Source organism: Anticarsia gemmatalis, chromosome 1 (genome assembly GCF_050436995.1).
Source record: "Anticarsia gemmatalis isolate Benzon Research Colony breed Stoneville strain chromosome 1, ilAntGemm2 primary, whole genome shotgun sequence".
Taxonomy (NCBI): Eukaryota; Metazoa; Arthropoda; class Insecta; order Lepidoptera; family Erebidae; genus Anticarsia; species Anticarsia gemmatalis.
Window position 1 is genome coordinate 10,357,439 of NC_134745.1, and position 27,352 is coordinate 10,384,790.

At 36.7% G+C, this 27,352-nt stretch overlaps 3 protein-coding genes across 3 annotated transcripts; 2 read left to right on the forward strand and 1 right to left on the reverse strand.

The window, feature by feature from the left end:
- Positions 1–27: 27 nt before the first annotated feature.
- Positions 28–6,649, reverse strand: imd (death domain-containing immune deficiency protein). The gene is made up of 4 exons (XM_076118564.1): positions 6,072–6,649; positions 4,749–4,918; positions 3,643–3,777; positions 28–3,170 (listed from the first exon to the last, which is right to left on the reverse strand). Exons 1-4 carry the CDS (start codon positions 6,388–6,390, stop codon positions 3,030–3,032), a joined length of 765 nt encoding a protein of 254 aa, XP_075974679.1. The 5' UTR covers positions 6,391–6,649; the 3' UTR covers positions 28–3,029.
- Positions 6,650–8,982: 2,333 nt separating this feature from the next.
- LOC142976928 (mitochondrial import receptor subunit TOM40 homolog 1-like) lies at positions 8,983–11,191 on the forward strand. Its single transcript, XM_076120584.1, has 3 exons — positions 8,983–9,818; positions 9,930–10,124; positions 10,596–11,191. Exons 1-3 carry the CDS (start codon positions 9,072–9,074, stop codon positions 10,818–10,820), a joined length of 1,167 nt encoding a protein of 388 aa, XP_075976699.1. The 5' UTR covers positions 8,983–9,071; the 3' UTR covers positions 10,821–11,191.
- Positions 11,192–11,661: 470 nt separating this feature from the next.
- LOC142977007 (short stature homeobox protein 2-like) lies at positions 11,662–27,308 on the forward strand. Its single transcript, XM_076120709.1, has 5 exons — positions 11,662–11,930; positions 17,215–17,402; positions 21,362–21,419; positions 25,110–25,300; positions 25,473–27,308. Exons 1-5 carry the CDS (start codon positions 11,693–11,695, stop codon positions 25,671–25,673), a joined length of 876 nt encoding a protein of 291 aa, XP_075976824.1. The 5' UTR covers positions 11,662–11,692; the 3' UTR covers positions 25,674–27,308.
- The last annotated feature ends 44 nt before the right edge of the window (positions 27,309–27,352 follow it).

Consider the following 27,352-nt stretch of genomic DNA (forward strand, 5'->3'; position numbering starts at 1 on the left):
ACGTTTTATTAAAAATAAAATAATATATTTCAATAAAAAGTACAATTATATATTTTCTTCTTCATTACATTTCATATAAGTATTATATAATAACCAGTTAATATCGCAACATACAACATTATTGTCAACCTATACTAGATCCATAACAATTGCATTGTAACTTTTTGAACACTTTGGTTTCTAAAATCTTTTTTAAGGCACAGTTTATAAAGCTAAGATTATGGTAGAGGATTAATTTAGTGCTGCACTTATTATTATACTTTAGTATTTAGTTATCTGAGGCTATTAAACATTGATATTGTTTACTCTGGTTTTTCGAACATTTCTCAGGCTATGAAATTTGTTATTGGATCCGGTTGTAAGTCTGTATCCTGATATGTATACGCCGACTGAGCAAACGTGTGATAAAATAAGTCTAATACAATAGGAATAATGACATGGTAATGTAAATTAAATTATTTTTAGTCTGCCGGACAGATGATATTAAAATATTAGACACGTATTCTTTCTCCCAAAGTTAAACTATAACAACAGCTGACTTTGTTAAATCCAATTTAAGTCCCATTAAAGTTTATAAATTGGAAATTTTGTGTCACGAGACATTTCCATTCATTTGCTTTCATCAAAAAAGAGAAAAATACGTGTCATTTTCGATATTCTAACAGGCGATAGACTAAAAAAATTGATACTTGTCATCCATGTTTTATTATCTAAGCATTAAATGCTCATATTATTAGCACCACACCCTGCATTTTCAAATATATATATATCTAACATATTACGTAGCGTAAGGAATGTTTTCAACATTACAAATATATAGTTTAAAACTATATCAAATTTACTAACGAAAAACGACATCCATTTTTTTCATAGGTATAAAATACAATATTCTTACAAACAATATTTTTTTTCCTAAATAAGAAAAATATACATTTCCAAGGACAAAATGCACCGCTTTTGGACATTGGCAATGTAAAAATCACTCTTTACTATACTTATTCCATTCATGCGTTTATCTAACTAATCATTGAGCTATAACAATCTTGCACAATCCTTCCTAGGCCTATATCACTTTCTTACTTCACAATATAATAAGCATATCCATTGTTCCTTGTTCAGTATTTTTTTACCTTCTTATACTTTACACTAACTAACGGTCAGTTTCAATGCGTCTGAATAAGTCTCGGGTAACTTATCAGGAGGAATTTGCATAGTTCTTTAAGCCCAGCTTTCACCACGAGCGGAACGGACCTATTCAAGACTTCCTTTAACTCGCAAGCGCAAACTGCATGCATGTATTAGGTCGGGGAAAAAGTATTTTCCCATTATAGTATGTATGAACTTGTAATAAAATCTCTTTGGCTTCAAGAATCACAAATGAGTACACGGTTCATTGGGTTTCTTTCAGTGAGCTCGTGAGGTACCCAAATATCGAGCTTTTTTGTGTAGAGAAAATATTTTTTTACAAGTTCAGACTATAATGCGAAAAGACTTTTTCCCCGACCTAATATTTCCACCAAAATGGAATGCCAAAGTATGCAGTTTGTTTGCAGGTTTAACGAAATCGTTCCGTTCGCGGTGCGAAACGGGCTTTATACATCATATGCCCATCTATCGGATAGGTTATCCAAAACTTGTCCAGAAGCTGTAAAACTGGCCCTGAACCATTTAGCTTCTAATATTTCATATATTAGGCAATTCAGATTTTGCCTTCAACACCATTATAGATCTAGCGTTCCCGTCAATCTTTGATTATTAGGCAAAAATCGAGGTTATAGAAATTAGCCTCTCACTCTAAAATTTAAAAAATATCCCCTACTTTTAATAAAGTATGTGTTTTGACATTTCTTGAATATGGATAAAATTTCTACCTGTTCAATCCCTTAGCCCATATTACGAATTTCTACTACTATCGACTTGCTTACTAGCTAATATTTAAATAAAACCTTAATATTTTTTTGATATGCTTGTGATGCAATGTTTTCATAAGTTTACAGACACGCAACAATAATATGTTACAGTAATAAGTTTGTTCTGTTTCAAGAATAATGTAAATACATGTAGAAACAACTAAGTCAAACGTCACATATTTTCTACAATCATCCATAAAATAATAATAAAATATAGTCTTATTACAAAAAAAATAAGGAATGCTTGGTGCTGCAAATATATTTCGCATGTATTAATCAGAAGTTTAACTTTCTGGGATAAGATTTTTTTTTATATACCTATTTATGGATAATGTCGTAAAATGTAATACAAACCCATATATTCATATTTAAGTTATAAAGGTTTACTGAATAGCCTTTTTACTACTGACATCTGGTACACGTAACATGTGTAAAAGCGTAAAACTGATTTTCGCGACCACGACGCTTATATTATGAGACCAAAATATGGGTTGTGTGTGCGTAGAAATACTAAAGTTTTAAATTTTACTAATTAATAATAGTTTTTAAGCACACGCGCTATTATTATATTATATAATAATCAGTAACTAACGTGAATCATAAATTTTGCCTCGATTTGCTGGACATTTCGGCAAAATATCATTGCAAGCATCGCATTAATAGGCTATTTGACAAGTTTTTACAAACCAGATTATATTATTTATTAGACTTTAAGGAACTCAGAGAGAGTTATATTTTTTTATTCTGGTGGTGGTGGAAAATATCAAATTAAAAATTCATTATTTCAATAGCGCGCCATAACGCTACTTTGATCATATGGCGCTGCAATATGGTCGGTAATTACAATAAACACTGATCACAGTAATTAACACTGTATTTTTCTCATTGTCAAATAGCCTATTCCCGTGTAATTTAAAACCCAGAGATTTATCTATTATAATTGGGCCATTACAAACGTGCGAACTACGTTATGTTATTTTGTCGCGCTCTCTCGCTCGCACTTACAGATTGTCATATACCAATAATTCTCTTAATCATGACGTAGTTCGCACGTTTGTAATGGCCCGAGTATAGTCAATATACCTATCCTTATATTGCAGCAGGCGATTGTATATAAGTTTAATTTTTACTCTTCTTGTACATAGCAGAGAGTTCTTTGACGACGCTGCGTTCGCCCTCCTTCCAGAGCAAGGTTGCCAAGCGGCCGAGCGTGCCGTCATCGTCGTTATTCACCCAGTCCAGCAATAGCTTGTAGCGAGCCTGTTAACAACAACACACACATCAAATATACACAAAATACAAAATATACGTAAAATAATAAAACAAGTAATTAGGCAATTTTTAGCATCGCGGCTAAGCCCGGTTTAAATATATGTTTACAAAAAAAAATACAACTTTTACACATAAACCTTCCTCTAAAATCACACTATCTATTAAACAAAACCGCATCAAAATCTGTTGCGTAGTATTAAGGATCTAAGCATACAATACAGACATAGGGACAGACGTGGGAAGAACTTTATACTGAATAGTACACAAAACAAAAAAAATGCAAGTCATCATTGTTGATAAGTATCATATGTTATTATACCAAAATAAAGAGCTCTAATTAATCGATAAATAAGTAGTACATTTCAACATTTGATTACTATGATAATTGTTATTCAATATCATATATCGCCCAGACACTTGTTATATAATAAATTGATAGAGAAAAGATAAAAATACTTACTTCTGATATGCCATATCCTTTTGCATCAATTTCAGCAGTTTTGATTCTACCGGCAGAGAAACCTAATGCTCTGAAGAACGAAAACCAGTTCTCGCCAAGATTTTTTGATACATAGTCTATGTAATCATGGTCTGGCTGAAAATAAATATAGTTTATGGTAAACCAAATAGTCATATAAAAAATATAAAAAAATTGCACAAGATTGCAATTTTAGATAAAGTAAGTTTGTAAGAACGTCAGGAACATGATTGCCCACAGAAAGACCTCTAAGTGTGCTGTAAAATAGTTAATACGGCGTCAATTAAAGGTTTTTACCAATTTTTTATACAAAATTTGACTTTATGTAGCCGATTGTTGATATTCGATAGTGGTAGACAGTCGCGCTACACCTAATCATGTTTTTTGAAAAGGTAGACATGTTGTACCAATCCCACACAAAGTGGAAAACAGATATATATAAAAAAAACATATTAAATTAAACCCAGTTGCTTTATTAATTCTAGTAAAGCTGTTCAAATAGATAACGTTTTTGTAATTTGTAGTCTTTATAACTTATTTTAAAACAATAACAAATGGGCCTATTATGAATAACAATAATTTATATCTCAGGGAATGATCATGACAAACATGGGGGCCTTGAATATACGAAAAAGTCCCGACACTATGTTGTGCAATTTTTGTCCCTTATCATTGTAATAAAATATCAATGCCATAACACTATGATGACTAAATAAGAACATTGAGTTAAATTTGAACCTGTTATACTATCTTAGTTTTCCATGCAGATACTTTCTGACAAAAAGAATACAGTAAACAAATAATAAATTTAACCCATTAATGTCCCACTACTGGGCAAGGGTCTCCTCCCGTAATGAGGGAGGGGTTAGGTCTAGAGTCCACCACACTGGCCAATTGCGGGTTGGGGAAAGTACAGTAAAGCATGAACAAAAAAATGATGTTGAATTTCCACTTGTTAGACTTTAGTTAATATACATATTCTTTGTAATAAATAAATTACTTAATAAAATACATCTTCACACTCAGTTTAAATAATATAAAACCTTTAATGATATTATAATTTTCATAACAACAATTGATGTAGTTACCCGTATTGTAGCTTCCATAAGTAGAGTGATAAGGTTGTCCTTCTGGACGTCTTCTTCATATTTGTTGCTGTTCCTTGCTTTACTCTGAGGCGGAGACACCGGGCCAAAATAATAGTCATTACCCAACCTCACTCCACTTGAATTCACTATGTTGTACACATGGCCAGTAGCTGTAATTAAATATAAATATAGTTTTGATAAGGATGCCTGTATATGGCAACAGGGTCAGGAAAAACAAATTATTTATTAATTCAGGTCAAATGTTGACACTTATGATAGTATTTGCAGTTACTGAATCTACCACTAGCTCAGAAAGGGTGAAGAGCCATAAGAGAAGAGCTTGCATGAAACTCACAGCCACTGTTTTAATATTTGCTATAAAAATAAATCATGACAAGACCTGCCAACAATCACAAATGAAGATATATAAACATCAATTATATGAATAGGGAAATTAACATGGCTAAGTCAATTATCAGCCTCTGATCATACCATAATTATGTTGAGAGCACTTACACTAACATTATAAACTGTTAAACATGTGTTTCATGCACCTATAACTGCACCTGTTATAAGAGGCATGACGTTTTGTCTGTATGTATAAATAGATTTCTCAGAAACATATATACAATGGTTTTCAAACCTGACAAGGCATATTTATATGTAATGTTAGATGCAAGTCAGATAGGTAATCCATTATTTTAATCATAAGTTTTATATTTAAGGACACTGCATTATCTGGTTGTGCTACATATATTTTTTTTATCAAAAGTGGGCAAATAATGCAGCATGTAAACATTGGTCATAAATTGATGACATAATTGATGAGTCATTGTCAGCATGCACTCCGAATAAAGCACAAAGCTGGCTTTTAGTTTCTTACATTAGTTGCAGTTAATGTAGTCCTATGTCTATATCACTAGTATGATATTTTCACATGTCAAGCAACTGTTGTTATACTCAGATACACAAAGTTAAATGGCATGCTAGTACCGTAGTGTTTTTATAAAATAATATGCAATCAAATGAGCTATTGTTCATGAAAAATATGTTATAAATTTATAACTATGTAGGTATAAAACTTGTTGTGACTCTGTTTTGTGGAATGAATCATCCCACTTAAAGTTAAAATACTTACAAACAAATCATATAACAATAGAAAATCTAGTATCTTATGAGCTCTATGAAAGTAATATAGTTCTGATTGGAAACAAAAATTTCTGTGGATGTTGCAAATCTCAGTTTTTAGCATAATATAGGTATATAGAAATTAGTAGTAGAAATATTTTAAGAACATTAAATTCATAACATGAGTAGTCTAACCTTGTACATTAACAGAGCTTGTGCTGCCTCGTTTTTCTTTGCTTGACTTAGGGTTTTCTTCTTCATAAATATCTTCATCTTTTGACTTCTTAGATTTGGATCTATCTTTTTTCCTAGGTTTCTTCTTCAAGTCATCTTCCGGTTCTATAATTATTTCTTCCTCGACGTCCTCTTCCTCTCCATTCACATACACTCGAGGCCGTTCTGGCTCTTCAGTGCTCTCATTCTCTGCAGGCCGCGGAGGCCTAGGCATTGCATCTGATTTCAAGTTTTTAAACTTTTCCAGCAGTCTAGTTATACTAAAGTTAGACGCACTCATTTTTTAATCTTTATGTGTACGTATGTAATCAGTAAAGTAAAAGACACAATGAAGTTTTGTCAAACCTTATCAAGACTGTTTTTATTTTGTTCAATTTCAACTTATTTTGCGGTGAAAGTTTTATTTTCGTGCAACCAATTATTATAACACAGATTTTGAGCTTGTTTTGCAAGCAAATACAAGATTACACTTAAAAATTGAAAATATTTACAAAAAAACTTTTATCCAATATTTGTAGGACTGTCACTTGTAGCAAATTATTCTTATTGTTGATGTCATATTAATTGTCAACGTCAAAAATCGATCCATCACAATAATCATGTTGTTGTCTCTTTCTTAAACTGTATACAAGAAAAGGAAAGCATTAGACAAATGCAAGAGATTACTATTTTGCTAACCGGAACGAACTGTTCTTCCCCAATTTCGGAGTTGTGATGTAAGAAAAGAGGAAGGTTGACTTACAAATCGCAATTTGCGGGGAATACCCCACTTATACAGGGTGTCCCGAAACTCAACGATAATTCGAGACAGGATGAAAGGCCAAGTCATACCGGTTCTAGGAAAAATAAAAAAAAAATTCCATGTCACTTAGTTCAGCAATAATAGACACTTTTCGAAAAAGTTGAAATTCCACACCCTTGATCGCATTTTCAAGTCCTGTGATCAGCAATGTAACAATTTCGCTGTGTTTTTATGAATTTCGTGATCTTCATTAAATATGCTTATTAATCGTAATACAAATTTATGCACAAAACATTGTTAATTTCATAAAAAAAGTAAAGTTTTAGTGAGTCATGGTTCACAAAAATATCGTAAGTTAACTTTGACGCTTCATATTGAAAAAAAAATGTACTACACTACCCTTGGCAAGTTATTTCAAAAGTTGGCGCATTTAATCAAGATTTCAAAATGGTGCAACAATTGCCACTATTCTTGCCATTAAAAATGTTATTTTTAATTGAACGACGAGTATCCTCGAAAATGTATCGGACGCAGTGGTACAATTGTATGGCCTCCTCGTTCCCCCGATCTAAATCCAGTAGATATTTTTTACTGGGAATGCATAAAATAAAAAGTCTATTCAAAATCAATAGAAAACCTATCAGAACTTCACCAGAAAATTGACACAGCGTCAGAAGAATTAAATGCAAGGAATTTTGCTTGACTGGTAAAAAGATCTTTTGTACGCCGTTGCAGAGCCTGTATTCGTGCCAGAGGAAAGCAATTATTTTTAGTAAAGAGGTAATTGAGTCAGTCCCTAACCAATATTTAATGTAATAAACATAATAGGTAATAATAATAAAAAAAAAGAATGAACGAACCATCGTTCTTATTTAATTGTTCTCCTTAAACTAAAGTAATTCCGAATTGTTTTCCTCTGGCACGAATACAGGCTCTGCAACGCCTTACAAAAGACCTTTGCACCAGTCAAACAAAATTCCTTGCATTTATTTCCTCTGACGCTGTGTCAATTTTCTGGCGAAGTTCTGATAGATTTTCTATTGATTTCGAATAGACTTTTTCTTTTATGCATTCCCAGTAAAAAATATCTACTGGATTTAGATCGAGGGAACGAGGACGCCATACAATTGTACCACTGCGTCCGATACATTTTCGCGGATACTCGTCGTTCAATTAAAAATAACATTTTTAATGGCAAGAATAGTGGCAATTGTTGCACCATTTTGAAATCTTGATTAAATGCGCCAACTTTTGATATAACTTGCCAAGGGTAGTGTAGTACATTTTTTTTTCAATATGAAGCGTCAAAGTTAACTTACGATATTTTTGTGAACCATGACTCACTAAAACTTTACTTTTTTTATGAAATTAACAATGTTTTGTGCATAAATTTGTATTACGATTAATAGCATATTTAATGAAGATCACGAAATTCATAAAAACACAGCGAAATTGTTACATTGCTGATCACAGGACTTGAAAATGCGATCAAGGGTGTGGAATTTCAACTTTTTCGAAAAGTGTCTATTATTGCTGAACTAAGTGACATGGAATTTTTTTTTTATTTTTCCTAGAACCGGTATGACTTGGCCTTTCATCCTGTCTCGAATTATCGTTGAGTTTCGGGACACCCTGTATAATAAGGGTATTTCCCTCGTTACACTATTGAAGACATATAGACATAATATCACGCCTGTTATACCTGAAGGTATTAGGCAGAGGTGAACGATATACTTACACCCTCGTTTTGATATAATCAATGTTAGTCCCATGGACGGAAGGGCGAGCCTATTCCGACACTTAAATTAAACCTTAAAAAGTCAACATAGCTCGCTAGCACAGATACTAGGCGGATACTATGCATTAAAGAAAAGTAGGTACCTAGTACCTACCATTGCACCTATAGTTGATGCTTTCATGCGACTCGTAAATTATCTATTAGATTTCAATGGTGTACCATAATCAATAAAAGTGTAAAAATATAAATTTAAACCACATCGTTGTTTATGTGAAAAGTAGACATAGATATGTATTATTGCTTATTATGAACAGTTAGCTTTAATTTACGCTAAGTAAAATGCAGTACCTATAAGTGAGTAGATAATGCCTTATTTAGTTATTCTAATTTTAAAGTCTCAACTTGACATGTACATTTTAATGACATTACTACTTTGAAATTTTCTTGTAGTTTTATTTTTAAAGTGCACAATTTCATAAAAATGGATCAATCAGAAGGTCGTAAGAAGTTTTCTTTATCTTTGTCTAATTTACTTAAATTAAGTCTTTTTAATGCTATTTATGCGAAGGGTGCTGATGATATTGCATCCCAACAAAATCCCAGTCCAAACCAAGCGAATCCGTGTCCAGAGCCTTGTCCTAAAGATCCATGTGATAAGCCACCTCCTCCACCTCCGTCACCAAAAAAGTGTAAATGCAAGATTCACGAATCCACTAAATGTACGATCGGTGATCGAGGTAAGACCGGCGCGGGAGTGACCGGCTCTCGAACGGGACGAGTTTGTGATAAGAAGTCCGAGGACTTGCCGGCGGGAGCGAGGAACCCAGGCCTGCTGCGATACATTCATAATGCAGCTCGTTATAGATTACCGCAATGTTTTGAAGGAGGTTGCGTGTCAGTCAAACAATGTGCTAAGGACAACTGGATGTTTGGGCACTCTCTGTCTTTTAGTTCTGTATCACCTGGGGGGTACAAGTTGTTGTTATCGTACGTGGACAAGGAGAAGCCAACATCACTGCCCTACTTCGTGATGGAGGCGGCGCCGGGTGGTCAGATGAGCTGCGAAGTGCGCGTTGGTCCGACCCGAGGAACGCGAGCCTCGGTGGTTGCACAAATAGCCGACAAAGATTTTTATAGTTTCGAGAGCATTTTAGATGCGTATTTTAATAGTTTCACTGCATCGATTATCGCTGTAAACAGAGATTTTATTGCGGTTCATTATTTACAGGTATCGTATTTATCGTTGATGTATTTGTAGCTTGATTATGATGCTACATGTTAAGATGATTAGCAAAAGGGTTCTAATAACGTTATAATGTTTATGATGGTCGTCATGCAGGCTATCACAGAACAGTTGTCGCTGGGGGCGGAGGTGGTGGCGCGGGGCCACACCGCCGAGCTGAGCTCAGCGTCGGGCGCCGGCCGCTGGGTCAACGACGCGCACTCCGTCAGCGCAACGCTGGGCAACAGGGGACTCGACCTGTGCTACGCGAGAGTCATCAAGCCTTATCTTACCGTAGCTGCTATGCTTGAGGTGAAGTATTTATGGATATTATCGTATAACACTCGAAATAGGAGTAGAGTTTTAATCAAGGGGCCAGATTTTAATTAATGTTACGGCGTTTTTGCTATTTGCTATGTAGAGACTTTTTAGGTTTTAGGTTAGTCCTATATAATTAAGTAAGTACTTATTTTGTATAAATCTTAAGTAAGTACTCCATATTTATCTTAAATTAGTTGTAAGTAAATATAAGTATATTAAATATATCGAGATAAAAGACAGTCAAACTCAGACACGGAAACTTATATCGGCGCTAAACGCTACGTGAAGAAATCCGACGGCGAGCGCCATCACATTATTTTAAGCATTAAAACTTTGGCATTGCATTCATTCATCTTACTCTAACTACGGGCAACTAAATAAGTATACCATTTCAGCCCTATATTCTAATATACCTCTGCAAAGGCAATGTTGTTTTTTAATAAATGAATAATGTATTGTCAGGTGGGATTCGCGGTCCGTCGCGCGGTGGCGACTCTAGCGTACGAGTGGCACACGGACGAGTGGACGGTGCGAGGGTCCGCGGACTCGGACGGGCTGGTGGGCGCCACGCTGCAGCGAGCCCTCGGCGGCAAGAACACCAACCTCGCCTGCGCCATCTCCGCGCTGCTCAACCATCCCAACGATAAGTTCCGACTAGGCTTCGGCATCACCGCCTCTATCATATGAACAACACTGTTTGGATCATTTAGCAGTATTTTTTGGCTTTGTTTTAGAAGATTGCGGGGCGTAAATTCTTAATTCTTCAATATTGCTTTTACTTAGTTAATTCAGTTGTCGACACAAATATCTCGCGTCGGTGAAATGTGTTTGACGATTTAGATTTAACTATCCTCTCAAACTGTAACGAATTATAGATATAAACTTCTTAGATATTTTATTGTAATGCTTATTAAATGTAGTAAATAGGTATTATTCGAAAGAAGGTGCTAATTTCGATTGTCAATATTTACTTACATTTAGATATAATTATACTTTACGGTTTTTAGTGGACCCTTCGTCTAGGGTTGCGTAATTTAATATGTACCTATGCAATTATGAATATATTTAATTAATAAACAACTGCCGTGATTTCAATACCCCACCTTACAAGCCCCATAAAATCGGAAAGCTTACCTTACACATCACAATAATGCTGATCCATATAACGGTTCAAATAAATAGTTTAAAAGTCACGCAACATTCACCATTGTTGTCCTCACATCTGAATAATGCACACAAACACTAGAAAATAGTATTAAAAATTCATTTTCAATGTAACGATAATGTAGGCGTGTATTAGCCGCCGTCGGGTCCGTGTGTGCGGCGGCGGCGGCGGCGGCAGGGCGGGCGCGTGCGCGCGCTCGGGGCGGGGTCTGCGGCGCCGCCCCAGCGCGCGCGGCTCGCGACCCTCGCCCTTATGTCGTTGATACAGGGCGGATATTGGCGGGCGCGGGGCCGAGCGCGGCGTTGTGGGCGTGCGAGGTGTCAGTGCTGCAGTGTATGTGTATCTGGTAGAGCGTGGCGCGCGGCGCGGCGTGCTCGGCCGTGTCGCGGCAGTAATGGTGATGGAGCGGCTGGCGGACTTCGTGAGCAAGTCGCTGGAGGGTGGCGAGGCGCCGGCGCCGCCGCCCGAGCCCGGCGAGCCCGACGACGCCGACGACGTGGAGGTGGACATCACCGAGCTGGAGGACAAGCCGCCGCCGCCCAAGAGGCCGCGCAACTGGCTGCTCTCGCCCGTGCCGCTGCAGCACTGCAAGCGAGAGAACAGCCACGACGACGACGATGAACAGAGACATGGTGAGTCTGTGCACTCTCTACTGCATACTTACCATACCAGCTACCATTTGTGATAAGGATAAGGAACATGTAGCAATATTTCTTTGTTATCCATCATACATACTTTGTTCGAATAAATCCTTGTAGTGTTCATTATAAATGTTTGTATTCTGTGTTAGCCTACAACACATTATGAACCAATATAGCAATCATAGGCAGTCCATAGTTAAATATCTTCCTGTCTAGTTATAATATGCTTTATGATAAAGCCCTTAATATGTTATAATTTACAAAACTGTATCATTACACTTTCAAAGGTTTTCTGTTCATTTGGGAATCAATACATGGATTCAAATCAAGATCTACCCAAATACCAAGTAGTCAGCGTAGCTTACATCTTTGTGTGCCAAACCTGAGCTTCAAATCGGATAGCATGTTGGTTCTTTCAAGTTTTTTAAACCATGGCCAACTTATTGCTGATGCAAAAAATACAGCGAGGGAGAAAAACTGTGTTGCAACAACCGTTATAAGTGAACCATGTTTCACTAGCTTGAAACCACGTCAAATAGAGGCTAATGGAGGTTACATTATGTGTTCAGAATGTGCTAGAAGACGTCACTGACATGTTATTTGTGCCTCTATTTACCAAATTATGGAGGAAATCGTGAATTTGGTAGAATACCGATCTATAAACGGATACAAAAGGTTTAAACTGTACAAGCATTAAGTGATCTGCAAATTACTTTTATTTTTATGTGTGGCAGTCGATTTTACCAAACATTTAATGATTTTTAAATGTAGAGTTTGGGTCTTACCGAACAAAGATAAAGAAAACAGTATTCTTGGTTCAAATTAGATATACATAAATATAGAGCGTAATTGCATTACTCCTATAAAAATCGTTGTTCCATTCCCACTATCAATTACTTTTAAGAATATTATTATGTACCAGATAATAATATAGATAGGCAATTCTTTCAAATAATACAAATAGAGATCATTCATGAAAATGCCTTAATGGAAAAGTGTCTTAATGGTATAGAAACAATTTAAATTCATCATAGCCGCCGTTCTTCCAAACTTTATTGGAGTTGGCTTCTAGTCTCACCGGATGCACCTGAATATCAGTATTTTACATGGAGTGACTGTCTCTCTGACCTCCACAACCCAGTTACCTGGCTTATAACACAATACCCTTCGGTAAGATTGGTTGTCAGACTTTCAAGTCTTATGACTACGATTAAAATGACAGCCCAGCTGTCATTTTCAACGTAGTCAGAATTTACCTCTTCCGAAAATCCCACAATTTACCCCTTCCGAAACACGGAGGAACTCGATATGTCTAAGATGGTACCCATCCACAGAACAACCTCGACAAGCGTAGCTTAACCTCAGAGATAGATCCGCGCGGCTGTTGTTAACTAAGCCACGAGCACATTACAAGAAACAATTTAAATACTTATCTACCTACATAAATCACGACTTTTGTTATTTGGCGCGTTCACTTCAATATTTAAATATGTTTTAATTTTACACACAGGTACATATTATATGTACAATTTTAGCTCAAGATTCATCTCTAATATTGCTCAGTATAGGTAACTACTAATTAGATACATGATATGAAAACTACCTAAAACTTCTCTGTATTGATATGAATGGAGCAAAATACCATTTTGCTTTTGTAATTTACCATATCTAATTGTGATACCATGAAATAGTTAGAAGAAAGAATACTTACAAACCACAATCAGCAACTATAGAAATAATATTGACGACAAAATAATTTACTTTTTAATTATAATGATAATTGAAAATTGATTATATAACATAATTTGTATAATAAACCAGTAAAAATAGTGTGTCTGTACATTTAAAATTTTTAATTTAAAAAATTGAGAGTTTTAAGAAACGGAAATGAAGTAAGAATCAGAGAAATGTCAGTCTGTTGATCTGTTTGTACTCGTTCATTTCCAGAAATACGAGGATTTCAATGAAACTTGCTTTGTTTTAAAGTTAAACTATTGACTTCTTTTAAGCCTGGACAACATACTTATAGGCTAAGTTTTACTATGATACGCCACCTTTTCAATTTCTTCAGTCATAATTAATTTAAGCTCTAATTGTAAAAGTCATGACCAATTAATGTTATACACATCAAAACATAACTTGTGAGACAGTATACTAGTTAATACTGGTAATTAAAAAATAGGTCCGTGTCACGATTCTCTACAGTCGGGACTGCCGAGTAGTGCCGAGTAACAAGAGTTTGACCTTTAAAATCATTACAATACTGCAAATCTTCATATAGCGACCGTTAGAGGCGCTCATTAGATTTTCATACAAAATTTAAATAGCTAGCAGCCGGTTGTCGATAGTAGTAGAGAATCGTTCTTCCCGCGCCAGTTTTGGATATAGAACATTTTTTTACCCATTTCTGTCCCACTGCAGGGCAAGGGTCTCCTCACAAACGAGGGGGGGGGGGGGCTTGAGTCCACCACGCTGGCGAAGTGCGGGTTGGGGACTTAGAACATTATAGAACCAATATTCCAAACTGGTGCATGGTGTTAAAGAGATTAATGCTGTCCTAATAAACACAATAATCAACAATTATTAATCTTCTAATATTTCGATCAATTAATTACTTGTAATTATGGGAGCCGGTGTACTTATTTGTAATCTGTATTGGTATAAAGAAACTTTAGACTTTTTATTTCTCAAGTATACTAAAGGCTATATATCATCACGCTACAGGAGCTACTAAAAGGAGCAGAGTAACAGTAAAAAGTGTTACAAAAACGGGGTAATTTCTGACCCATTCTCTTTTTTATGTGACGCAAGCCAAGTTGCGCGGGTCAGCTAGTAATACCTATAGCAAGAGATACTGTTGTAAATTGATCAATAGAGTGAATACAAACCTACTTATGAAAAAGCCTATCTTCCAGATGAAAGCCAATCATTAAATTCGTGTCTCGTACACATCATTTTTCATTAAACAAAAAGATTGAAGTAAGCGATCATTAATTATATTAAAGCAAGGATTAGCGCCGAACGCTGGTTGAAAAGAAAAAGCTCTTAACAAATATCTTTAAAAGAGTTCTCAATCAAATAAATCAGAGTCGTTCGGTGCCGAGGACAAGGGGTCTAGTCGAGCGTTGTAGTACAATTAATCACTGTTCTCAGGTCGTTAGGTGTCTAAGGAGTTCGGAGACGAAAGGGGAGAGCGGGTGTGGCCCGCAGCGCCGCCCACAGCCGGATAATCCCTCCATTTACATAATTGCCGTATAAAAAGGAGCGCTTCCCAATTTGCTAAATTGCTTCAAACGACAATCTTAAACGTATAGCCGTGTGCCGTGGCCCGTGTAGTGTACGGAGTCGATGTAACCCACGCGCTGCGCGGCGCGTCGCCTCCACCACTCGTGCCAAACTACCACTTTGCTGATTTAATTACACACGAATGGTACTACAGTAGGACATTAAAGCAATAGACTTGTTTAGTCTGGCTGTTTTGTTTTTGCTCAATATGTCACATAATAAAGTATAAAGATATAAATATAACAGTTCATTACATTAGATTAATTCAATTAACTTTACTGTTTATGAATATTATTGTGACATTAATATTCCATAATTCGATTTGGTATGTTTTCGAACAAAATGCTATGATACTAAATTGAGTCAGTATTTGTTTTATTCAAAACGAAACTGCAATTTTTGATAATTGGTTACGAGCTACGATGCGACGCTACGAGAAATGCTACGTCAACGCGCTTCGTAGAGGCAGGATACCTGCGTTAGGATAATCCGCAAGTCATTCAACGAAAGGTTTCTTTGAAAGTTGAGACAAAATGTTCTAAGTATAATATTTGTTTGTAAACAAAAAGGTTCTGTAGATGCTTGGAGGTCGTTGTCATCGATATAGACAAAATATTCGCGCGACGTTTTGTATCTTTTTCGCAAAACGGGAGAAAGGGAAAGATAATAGAAGTTTTGGGGACAATATCTTATTCTCAACTACAACAACCACAACAGGAGCACTCGTGGCAGGCCTATAAACAATAATGATATTTACAAATACTCAGTCTATACTCCTACATACGAGTACTTAGTATATGTTTTTGTTGCATAGTCCTCGTGCTTCTTAGGGCACTTTTTATGTTAATTCCGGTTGATAAAAATACAAATAATTCTGGCTTCACAGAAACTCCTTGATAGAATGTTGACAACTAAACAAAGGTGCAAAAAAAAAGACACCGTAGTACTATTTACTTTAAACTAAAGTACTTACTTTAATTTAGCAGTCGTTGAATGGTCACAAGATTCATACAAAATAATAAAGTGTTTCTAAAGCAACCTTGCTATAAATGTTAATCAATTTATATCCTAACAAAAAACAAGTCAGTTATCCTTATCAGTAAAACATCCTGGTGTGAATAAAACATAGGAAAACACACTGTATCTTAGAATACCAGTGAGTGGTGCCCAGATCCTCGCTAGCCCTTAAAGCGTCAAGTCCCTCGAGAGCGAGGGAGGACGCTCACTCACATGAAATGTTGATTTAAACACCACTCTTATTTTGATTTGTTCTATTACATCACACTTTATACGAATTAAGCTTTTATTGATACAAATTTATTTGATTAAGTAAGCATTTTATAGTACTGTGGTGGTTAAAGTGAATTTGTTCTTGGCATTCGTGCAAAAACTGATTAATGGGAAAGTTACTGGATGCCAAATGAATATGAAATGGAGTATCCATTTGTACAATTTGTTTATTGTTCAAGCTCGAGTATTTCCTTATTATAATGATTTTTCAACTGTGAAATCAAATTTTATACTTGGTTATGTGAACGCCACAAAGTTTAAGAATAATTGTCATGAAATAACAATGAGTACGTAAAGTAAATTTTCTTATTTTTAATCTTGTCCTCTATTTGATCAGAGAACATCATTGTTACTTTTGATATTAGAAGTTAATCATTTTGGTTAATAAGGCGATTTATACGTGCTCCGGTTAGATATCCGAATAATTTCATTCAATGGTCAAATGTCCAACGGTATATACGTCCACAGTACCTACACTCTCTCTTCTTTCAGTCTCATACGAATAATCTCTATCTCAAGCTGCGAATGATGCGAAAGCTTAACAACTATACTCGGGCCATTTCAAACGTTCGAACGAAGTTATGTCATTTTATCGGAGTCTCTCGCTCGCACTTACACATTGTCACATTCATTTCATTCTTTTGATTATGACTTTTGTAACAGCTTAATTATAGTTATTTATTTTCCTTTTGTCATTCAGATATCACGGACAAATCTCCGAACGGTGGAGGTAACAATGGCGGCGGGAAACAACGTCGGTCGCGGACTAACTTCACTCTGGAACAGTTGGGAGAGCTGGAGCGACTGTTCGACGAGACGCACTACCCTGACGCCTTCATGAGGGAGGAGCTCAGCCAGAGACTCGGTCTTAGTGAAGCGAGAGTACAGGTGAGGTCTTTATAATATATATGTATCTACAGATTGTCGATTAACATATGTATACACACTAATCTTAGCAGTGTTAGGTACTCTCTGTTTGTTTGCCTGCGCTTCTACAATGTTAAAATTCCTTGAGCTACTTGGATTTAATTTGGCAGACTGAAAGATTATATATCAGAAAAAGACAGGCTTCTTCAGCCGTAGGTGGAGTCCCGGATACAAAACCGTTTAGTTGTAAAATCGTGTAATTCTGTTGATAGAAGATAGAGCCCAGATAAAATCAGCCTCAGCAAAATTCTTCTGCTTCATCCACTATAATACATCTTTTGTCAGAATCTCTTGCGTGTAGAATTTTAACAGTGTTTTTTTCATAAACATATACATATTTGTGAAAAAGCACTGTTGAATTCTTAATTTTTGCACATATATGTTCAATGGCAGCACAGAATTAGGTAAATTAGTAATGACTCCTTCCGTGGTTGTGACTAGAGTTCCTAAGATATCGTTGACAGTATTTGCTATGAAGAAATTCTAAGACTTCACGCCATCTAGCTCGTAGCTAAATTAACTTATACTACGACAAAGTTTAGATAAACTGCTTGTGTTAGCGCCTGGACCACACCCACTTACTACACATGTTTGAAACCAGACTATCTTTTTATGTAACTATATATAAAATAGACTAAAATTTTGCTAGTCAGTAATAGAAAATCATTAATCGTACTTACTTATAAAATGTAAACAAGAAACACTTCGTAAATACTTAATTAATTAAATAACTAATAATATTACTATATTGTAATAAATAAACAGCAATTCTATAGGGAACTACAAGTAAAACTGCAACGACATTCGTAGCTACATAATTACATAGATATATCTCTATTACAAGCATATATATACATCCATGCCATCACAAATTTCAATTAACACGCACATAACACTCACGAAATGATCACTTGCGATATTAATTAGGGCCGGGGGATGTTCCGTGCCCCGTGACTCCGTCGACCCCTCATTACTAATGCAAGTAATTAGCTGCGTACGGAACAAGTGCGGCCTTATCGGCAATATATCGCGATTACCGTCCGATCGGCGTTAAGTGGCGCACTGTCCTGTAGGGGAACAAATAAATAGATAAAAGCCTTGACCTCCGTCACCGTAGTACGTCTTCACTAGTGTCAAACGACCTGCTTATTTGATCTTATTGATATTTAGATGCCGTGATTCCCTTTTATTGTATCGGATTTGCTTTTTTTTGTTGTAATGGCTTTTGCTGTGAGTGTTTATGATTAACAATATTATTTTTATTGTTATTGTACCTACTAGTTTTGGTAGAATGTAATAAATGCTTAGAAGTAAAGTCTTTCGCTACTTAAGAATGTATCTAAGCATAAAAGGATTTATTCTAAAATGCTAGGAATAGAGTTTCTTATATTACTTATTTAATTGTGGAAAACAAGGAAAAAATACTCTACGAGGTTTGAAACTTTAAATTACCTAGTACTTACGTGCACTTAAACAAATGTATACCTACATAGTTATTAGTTACAATCTACCTGTTAAAAGTCTAAAAAGCTAGCTAAGCTTACATAGGTATAGGTAATGCAGTTAAATTTAATGAAACCAGTACGTAAATGTTTTGTAGGGAGCGGAACGCGAGGGTTTGTTTGTTTGCTTGTTATTTAGTCGAATTGTCTTATGTAATCAGAGCTAATGAATTCGCCCCTAGTTAGCGTATCGGTCGACACTCGGAACAACATATGTTATATTCTGAGAGCGTTTACATTCAACGCTACAGTAGCTAAAAGATGATACAGACTTGACTGTACCTATTTTCATTCCTTTTTTCACTGGCGTTATAGTGAACAAGTCTTTTCATTTGTTTCATTCAACTTTTTAAATATAATATAGGGTATTAGCGGCCACCCGCGACTTCGGAATTCCCAACAATCTCCTCCTAGTGTTATAATATTTTAACGCCCGTCCGCAACCACCGAAATTCAATAATCCTCTCTTAGTGTACCTCTAGACTTCCGAAGGAATCTTCATAACAAATGACAACTTATTACGTTCTCTAGTTTCGGCTGTGCATTGTCCATCAGTCAGGAACAAATAAGTTTTATACATATTATGTGATTCTTATTTCAACTAGTTATTGTACTAAATACATACTTATATCATCCTGGTGAGGAGCTCGTGGCTTAGTTAACGATAGCCGCGCGGATCAATATCTGAGGTTAAGCTACGCTTGCCGAGGTTGTTCTGTGGATGGGTGACCATATAACACATATCGAGTTCCTCCGTGTTTCGGAAGGCACGTTAAATTGTGGGTCCCGGCTGTCATTTTCGAAGTTCTTTGACAGTCGTTAACAGTAGTCAGAAGCTTGAAAGTCTGACAACCAGTCTTACCGAAGGGTATCGTGTTAAAACCCAGGACACTGGGTTGTGGAGGTCAGATAGGCAGTCGCTCCATGTAAAACACTGGTATTCAGCTGCGTCCGGTGAGACTGGAAGCCGACTCCAACATAGTTTGGAAAAAGGCTACGCTGATATAATATCATCCTGGTAAAAACAAAGATGTTTATGACAGATACCTTCAACTAAAACATTTTTCTGCTCTATCGATTGCCCGATAGAACGAATAACTTCTTCATTGAAGTAGGTCGGTATCCGGGAAACTTACAACATTTTCAATATCAAGCAATTGAGAGCCGCTGGCTGGCACTAAACATAAGATATGAAGAGACTTTCGGCGTCCAGAGCTTTCTTGATCTCTTAGCAGAATGACAACTCGGTATTACACGTTTTTGTTTAAAATAACAGCTGCGACAGATAATACATACAGGCAATATAATGACGTTTGTTGCATGGGAGCCCCTATTTTTTTACTATTCGTTGTTGTAGTGGCAACAGAAATACATAATCTGTAAAAAAAATCAGCAAAATATCAAGGTTCAAGAGATACAGCCCGGTGACAGACAGAAAGATGGGCAGACAGGGTAGTCCCTAAAAACAGAAAGCAGAATCAGCTCTTTAACAATTTATACTTGAGCACAAGAAAATCGATCATATCAATAGTAAAACGGTATCTTAACCAAAATGTGCCAACAATCAATATTTTAGTAATTCGATTACAATCACGGTAATCAGTTTAGAGGTAACCAATGATTCGTGAGTTTTGTTAATGTAAATTGTATTTAGTATCGACGCTGCCTGCATCGTGCAATCAACAGCGTTCGTGCCGTCCTCACTAATGCGGTTACCCGTGTTTGCCCGTCCCACTAGCACTCATATACATACTGTAACCTGTTCACTACAATACACGAGGTCGCTATATTATAGTCTAACAACTTAGTAGTCAGCCTCTGCATGTATTTATCTAGATTGTAATTTATACTGGTGTATTTCCAAAGTTAAATAGATGGTCAAACATTTTTAATAATATATCTCCGCCTGCCGCAAACCTTGCCCACAACATACAAGGTTCTGTACTAAATTGTTGAACTATATGGATACAACACATGTCATTGTGTCTTGTCGTCGTATAACAATCTCGCGCGACTCGATCCACCCCTGTTTGTGCCCTCAATTATTAAAACGGGATTAAATGCAAATGCTTCGTTTATTTGCAATTTGTTTAGTACACATTCGTGTAGTTGTTTGTCATTGTTTACAAGTTTAGTTTTTGTAGCGTGATTTCTTGTGGATTACAATGTGTGCTACGATGTGCTACGAAGACTCTTGATTTCGTAGCATTTAGTATATGAGGTGAAGGGCGCATCGATGTTGCTATCGTGTTATTTTTTTTTAATTATAATTATTATTGCTTTGTAAGTTTCACCCATCAGTTAAAGTTACTTATATCCTTTTCCACATTCTTAACTAAAAGTGTAGTTTGTCATTTTTTGACTCTAAAATAAGAAACACAATAAATCTAATGTCAAATTTCCTTTTTATATATACAGGTTTGGTTTCAAAACCGAAGAGCCAAGTGTCGCAAACACGAGAGTCAGATGCACAAAGGTAAGATTATGTTATACTTAACGACGCTCTGCAACCCCATTCACCAACAAATTTAAATATTGTTCAACCACAACTCTCGCTTAATGCAGTCTTATGTTAATTTGACTTCGTTTAACAAAACCAAATGCATCCACATCATAAATTTATATTCAAAACAGTTTCCGTGCTTAATGTAGTCGAAAACTACAAATTGCAAATGATTCTGGCAAACTAGTTGTCGGCGAGTTGGCACCGCTGTATAATCGCAATGAATCCACTCGTGCGTGGTGCACGGTGCGCCCAGAGCGCTCGGTACGTAGCGTCAGTACGTTAGGTCGTTACAGTAGTGTAAGTCAGCAGCGGCCATGCGCCGTGCGCCGCGGCCGGCTCACTCTCAGTACAGAACTAACACATTATGTATTCGCCATGACTCCGTCTAACTCGATTACAACTCCCGCCGGCGCCAGTCCGACTCTAACAGTTTTTTAATTCGACCATAACTCACGCGGATGAATAATTAAAATGGCGGGCCGAGGCGGGAATCCGCGCGAACGCGGTAAAAAAAGCCCGGGAAACGGTACACGCGAGGCGATAAATTCAGGGAATTGCACAACGCACTTAGCGATCGACTGACTGACCTCCCTCACTGGTCAAGGAGGAGATAAATAAATAACTTGAGACTAGTTACACTTTGAACTTGTCTTACATTCGAAACACTGTGCGCTCTGTTTACAAAAAAAGGTCATGTTATCTATTAAAGTTGCGCATAGAAATTAAATTATATTGCGATGGAAACCTTTAACGTTTATGCTTTTAATTTAACAAACAGATAGTGATGTAGAATGAATTTTTAGAGAGATTTTGCTAAATAAAATTCTATAAGATCTAAGAGCAAAAAATAGGGTTAGGGAAAGTGTAATTGTGCGCTATGACGTGTCTGTCCCAAATCCCCAGTAACACGATGGACGAAGGAAAATATCACATTGTCTCATATTATTGTACACGTTCTGCGGCGGGCGCTGTCTCCGCTCATAACGTCGCTGAAACAAACGAGACATGACTGCGCGACTCTCGGCGAAAATCTCAAGCAGATCGTGTGATTGTAAGAGCATTGAGGAACCGCTAAACGGAGCGTAAAGCGGAAAAAAGCCGCTCGCCGGAATCGAATAAAATGATTCCCCGCGGGAGCCATTCGGACGCAATCCCGCCGTCCCCTGCTAAATGTCTTATTAACTTATGTGCCGTCCCGCTCCGGCGCGCCTCACCCCCGCCGCCGCCCCGGCCGACACGAGAATAATCATGTAAAGTGAAATGAAACGGTTATTTGTTATGTTATGCCCCTTTAACTGAGCGTCGAGATTCCCAATGTCGTTATTGATTTACGCAATCGTTTGTGGCTTCATATTACTGATTTGAACATTTTTCAATGACTTATCTAATTTGAACATTTCATAATAATGTTGGATGCAGATAACTCCTTACATTCTGATTAATAAGTTTGTTAAATTAGAACTTAAGGTACATCGACACATTCGACACTGTCTTAGTTGTATTATTTTCATTAAAATAATAGGTACGAAAATAAAAGATCACCTGTAAAATACATTCTTGTTTGCGTTTGGAGCAAAAAAGTAATATTTTCTACATCACTTTCCATTAAATCATAAACAGTAGGCACTGAATCTTCATAAAAATTAAGAATTCATATTTAACGAAGACATGAATCTTCTCCGCTCGCAGCGCCCGCTATAAAAACAATCAGAGCAGCCGTGAAATTCAAGAATAAAAGAATATACCGAAGCTTAATTGTTCCCCTGTTCATAAAATTGTAAAGTTATTCGCGCGTCGCGAGGGTGGCGATATTTTATTGCGCACAAACCGCTGTAAAGATGTTCCGAGCGGTTTAAAATAAGCGAGAGCGAGAGAGCGCCCCGTCGAGCGCCTGCTTACCTTCTAATTCGATTAAATTAAACAACTCAGAGTTAATCAAATAAATGCACGGTGGTCGTCGCCGGAGGGCGGGCGAGTAGCGCCGCGCCGCGTCTCGCGCCGGACGCACACGCTCCGGTATTTATGTCGGCACTTCTCGAAAGTAATTCGGTGTCAAATATGGAAATAACTCATACGCGCAGGGAGCATCCATTTTGATAATTCCGACGGCGACCGGAGCGGCTCTGATTTACAGCGAGCGCGAGTGCCGCCCTCGCGCCTCGCGCTACGCCGCCGCCGCCCGCTCCGTAGCCTCGTAGCACCCCCTACGCGTATGCTACATTCTTGCACCGATAACTCTACAATAACGTCTATTTTATTGAAATTTATTGCGAAACCTTTTAGGTATCATTAGCAACTCAACAATATTCATAAAAAGTAATAAAATGTATAGGTACCGAACGACATAACTTTGTTAGTTAAGACATGTTAAATACAATATTCTTCAATATTTTTTTCTAATGACCTGCATTATGTTTAAAACCACAATAGTTCAATTATGTTGCGGTATTTAATAAAAAGTTATATGTATAAAAATACATTGTATAATCATATATGTTTTGGAATAAAAAGCCGACCAAATTTATGGTCTACGGCCATAAATAATGCTATTGTCTCTTGCTTTATCACAAAGCAAATTAATACAAATTGATTATGCTCGGGTTTGGAATTTACAAGTACAATTTTGACATTAAGCTCGAATCCGGTACGATTGAATTCGAGAGTCGGAAGTATGTCAGTTGCATCCATCACCATTGTTTCCAAGATGAATATCAGAAGACAATTCTAGAGAATCCTTTGTGTCTTTGTTGTCTGTACTTAACTTTGCTAGTAGTTTTCAACGAATAAAGTTGTTGGGATTAACACTTAATTAATTAAGTAAACAAAGATGAAATCAAAAGACGCCAACCCTTTTTCATTACGGTAAGAAGCATTTCATAATGTTAGAGTTTGTTAAAACAAAATCTGTTCTGATATAATCGAATGGCGAGGTCTTCTATTACAGTAATTAAATTAATGAATCTTTGAGACGAGACCCACGGAGCACCTTAAGTCGGGCAGATTCGCGTTAATTTATTAATTGGCCACTTCGCTCGACGGGCGGGCTATAAACAACGGATCTCACTTAATTTACGAGCAAATTATGCTTTACTTAAATATCAATTTAATTAAGTGGAGTTCGGGAACGGATCTCTGTGGATTTGTGTAGCGAGCGAGCGGCGGCGGTGGCGGCGGGCGGCGCGCCGGATCGCTCGTTTGTCTCTGCCAATCGAGCCGGATCGATGCGAGCTGTCGGCGGACGCGGCCGCCGGATTAACTTGTTTCATTATTTATTACTTCTTCGTCCCTTTAAACTGGAACACAGTATAAAAAAGTATACAAATTGATTAACTATCGCCGTATTTTTCTTCGATAAGAATTAGTGAGCTATTAAGCTGGCACGGTAATCTATCTTTTAGGAATTATTAAGGAGTACTTTGTAGTTATTTATTTACGTCGTTCATTTATGTAGGCATTCCAGAATACTATTTTCCTAGCTTTTACGGTACATAATTCCGAGAATGTAGATGAAAGAACCTTGTGAGTTGTGTCTTCACATTAGAATAAAAGAGTATATCATGATACTTATTTCAATTTATGAAGTTCATAACATGATATGTATTATTGATGTTAACTTTTTAGCGTCAAGTGATTGGTGTTACATATCAGGTTATGGTGCAGGTCTGTTAGTGAGCGGTGGAGGCACGCCGCTGGAGCCGTGCCGCGTGGCGCCGTACGTGTCGGTGCCGCGGCTGTCGGCGGTGCCTCGCCCGCCTGCGCCCGCGCCGCCGCTGCCGCCGCTCCCACACCCACCACAGTCTACTGCCTTCGCACCCTTCGACTCTGCTCTCCTCTCTGCAGCTGCTCATCAGGTCAGCAGTTCCTCTTTATTTGTGACCTCAGACCCGACCTAACCAGTCCATCAAATATGCTCTTCTTTTTTAATTTTGTGGTAATTTCATGGACTCTGGCAAACGTTTTCGGGTCTTCATTTTTGAAAAAAAAATGTAAAAATAATACATATAACACTTTTTGTGTACACAGTATGCGAGCGCAGCAGCAGCGGCAGCGGCTGCCCTGTGTCCGCCCTACGCGGGGCTGGCCGCTCTTGCGGCGCGGTGCCGGTCGTCGTCTATAGCCGACCTGCGGCTGAAGGCGCGGCGCCACGCGGCCGCCATGGCCGCAGCTCGCATCTCTCCCCCGCCACAAGCGCCCGCCTCCGCTTCCGCGCCCGCTGACACATAGCCACACACTGTTTCAAGACTAACCACTACTAGTGAGTACTAAATTTCGGATGTGTAATCAGTGCGATGGTGTCTTTTACTCGGATAGTGTTAAATATTGGACTATTTCTATATATTATGATCACTACCTACTAGTGACGTTACTTAATTGAATGTTAATTTTATTATGAGCCTTTTGAGGCCTTATTACTTATTCTGAAATTATTTTTTCATTATTATGTTACTTTTAATTAACGATGACGTATTAATTCGAGGAAACGTTAATGAACAGTGTAAAATATCTTTTATCTTACTTCTTGCATGTACTTGTGAATATTTCTTTAATTTAATGTTATTAATGTTTCAACACTAGTAGCGAACTTGTCCATTCGGAATATAGAATAGATATATCTTCTTAACAACTAAATTAAAATAGACAAAAATAATCGATTATTGAGTAGACCTATATAAGTTTTCCAACAAAATAAATACTTTAAGACAGATGAGAATAATCCTAATACTATAAATTAATACATTTATGTACGTATATGAAAAATAAGACTATCGACTTGTTCGGAGGAATTCTGGTTCCTATACCATCTAATCGTAAAAAAAACAGTTAAATTTCGTTATGTGGGTGTTACCTATAGTAATAGATTTAAGATAATATAAGTACAATGTGTTTGTGAAATATCGACTCCGCTTGTATCAGGCCTGTACAGAGCAGTATGTTAGAAAATATTGACCAAACGAGTAAAATGGACTGTGACATATTTGTATATTAAATTAAATAAGCTGTGATAAGTGTATAATTGGTGGAATGGAAGGATAATGATCTCTTAGACATAATTTATTTTTATTTCTATTATATTATAAGGTATAAGCGTAATTATATTATAAATTACTTATATACATTTGTGTTTATTGCGATACTTGCGATACAGCTTGAAAGTAAGAAGTAAGTAATTTGTACATACCTGTACTACCACACTACTTATTTATCAGATATTAAAAAAATCATAGGTGCTTCAACAATGATATGACTTCACACGGTACAAAACATTTTCTAAGAGAGTTAAGGGAAAATCGAAGTACTTACGTCAAAAGATGCAAAGTGTACCTACGTAAGATGCGAGCAAAATTGTTTGTTTTAAGAAGGAAATACTTTGTAATTTCCTATTCAATTAATAGAAAATATAGAGTCGCTATGCCAGGTGGATGATTCACATAGCAAATGAAAGTGAACTCGTTTATTTCAATGAGTCACGAAATAAAACGTAATAATCAAGTAGGAAACAATAGAAAATATCTTATAAGGAAATGATGTACTTTCCTTATATTGCACGAAGGTCATTTTAAACCACCTAAGGAATACCAACCTTTTAACAATGTATTACCTATAGAGACCTATATCAAATTGTCATCAGCTATATGTAGATTTTTCGTTATCAAAAAAGGCATGATGGGATCATTATAAATATTTCAGTGGTATACTTTTATTCCCTGACAATTTATTATTCAGTTTTCTAATAAATAGACACAAATGTATGATATAAATGTAAATATTAATAACTATAATATAGGTTAGTGTTCGGTTTCGTGACAACGCTCTGTTCATAGTTGTGTAATTAATAAATAAATAATACTAGATGACGAACACTACTTAGTTTCCTTACACGTCATTAGGTTTTAAACAAACCT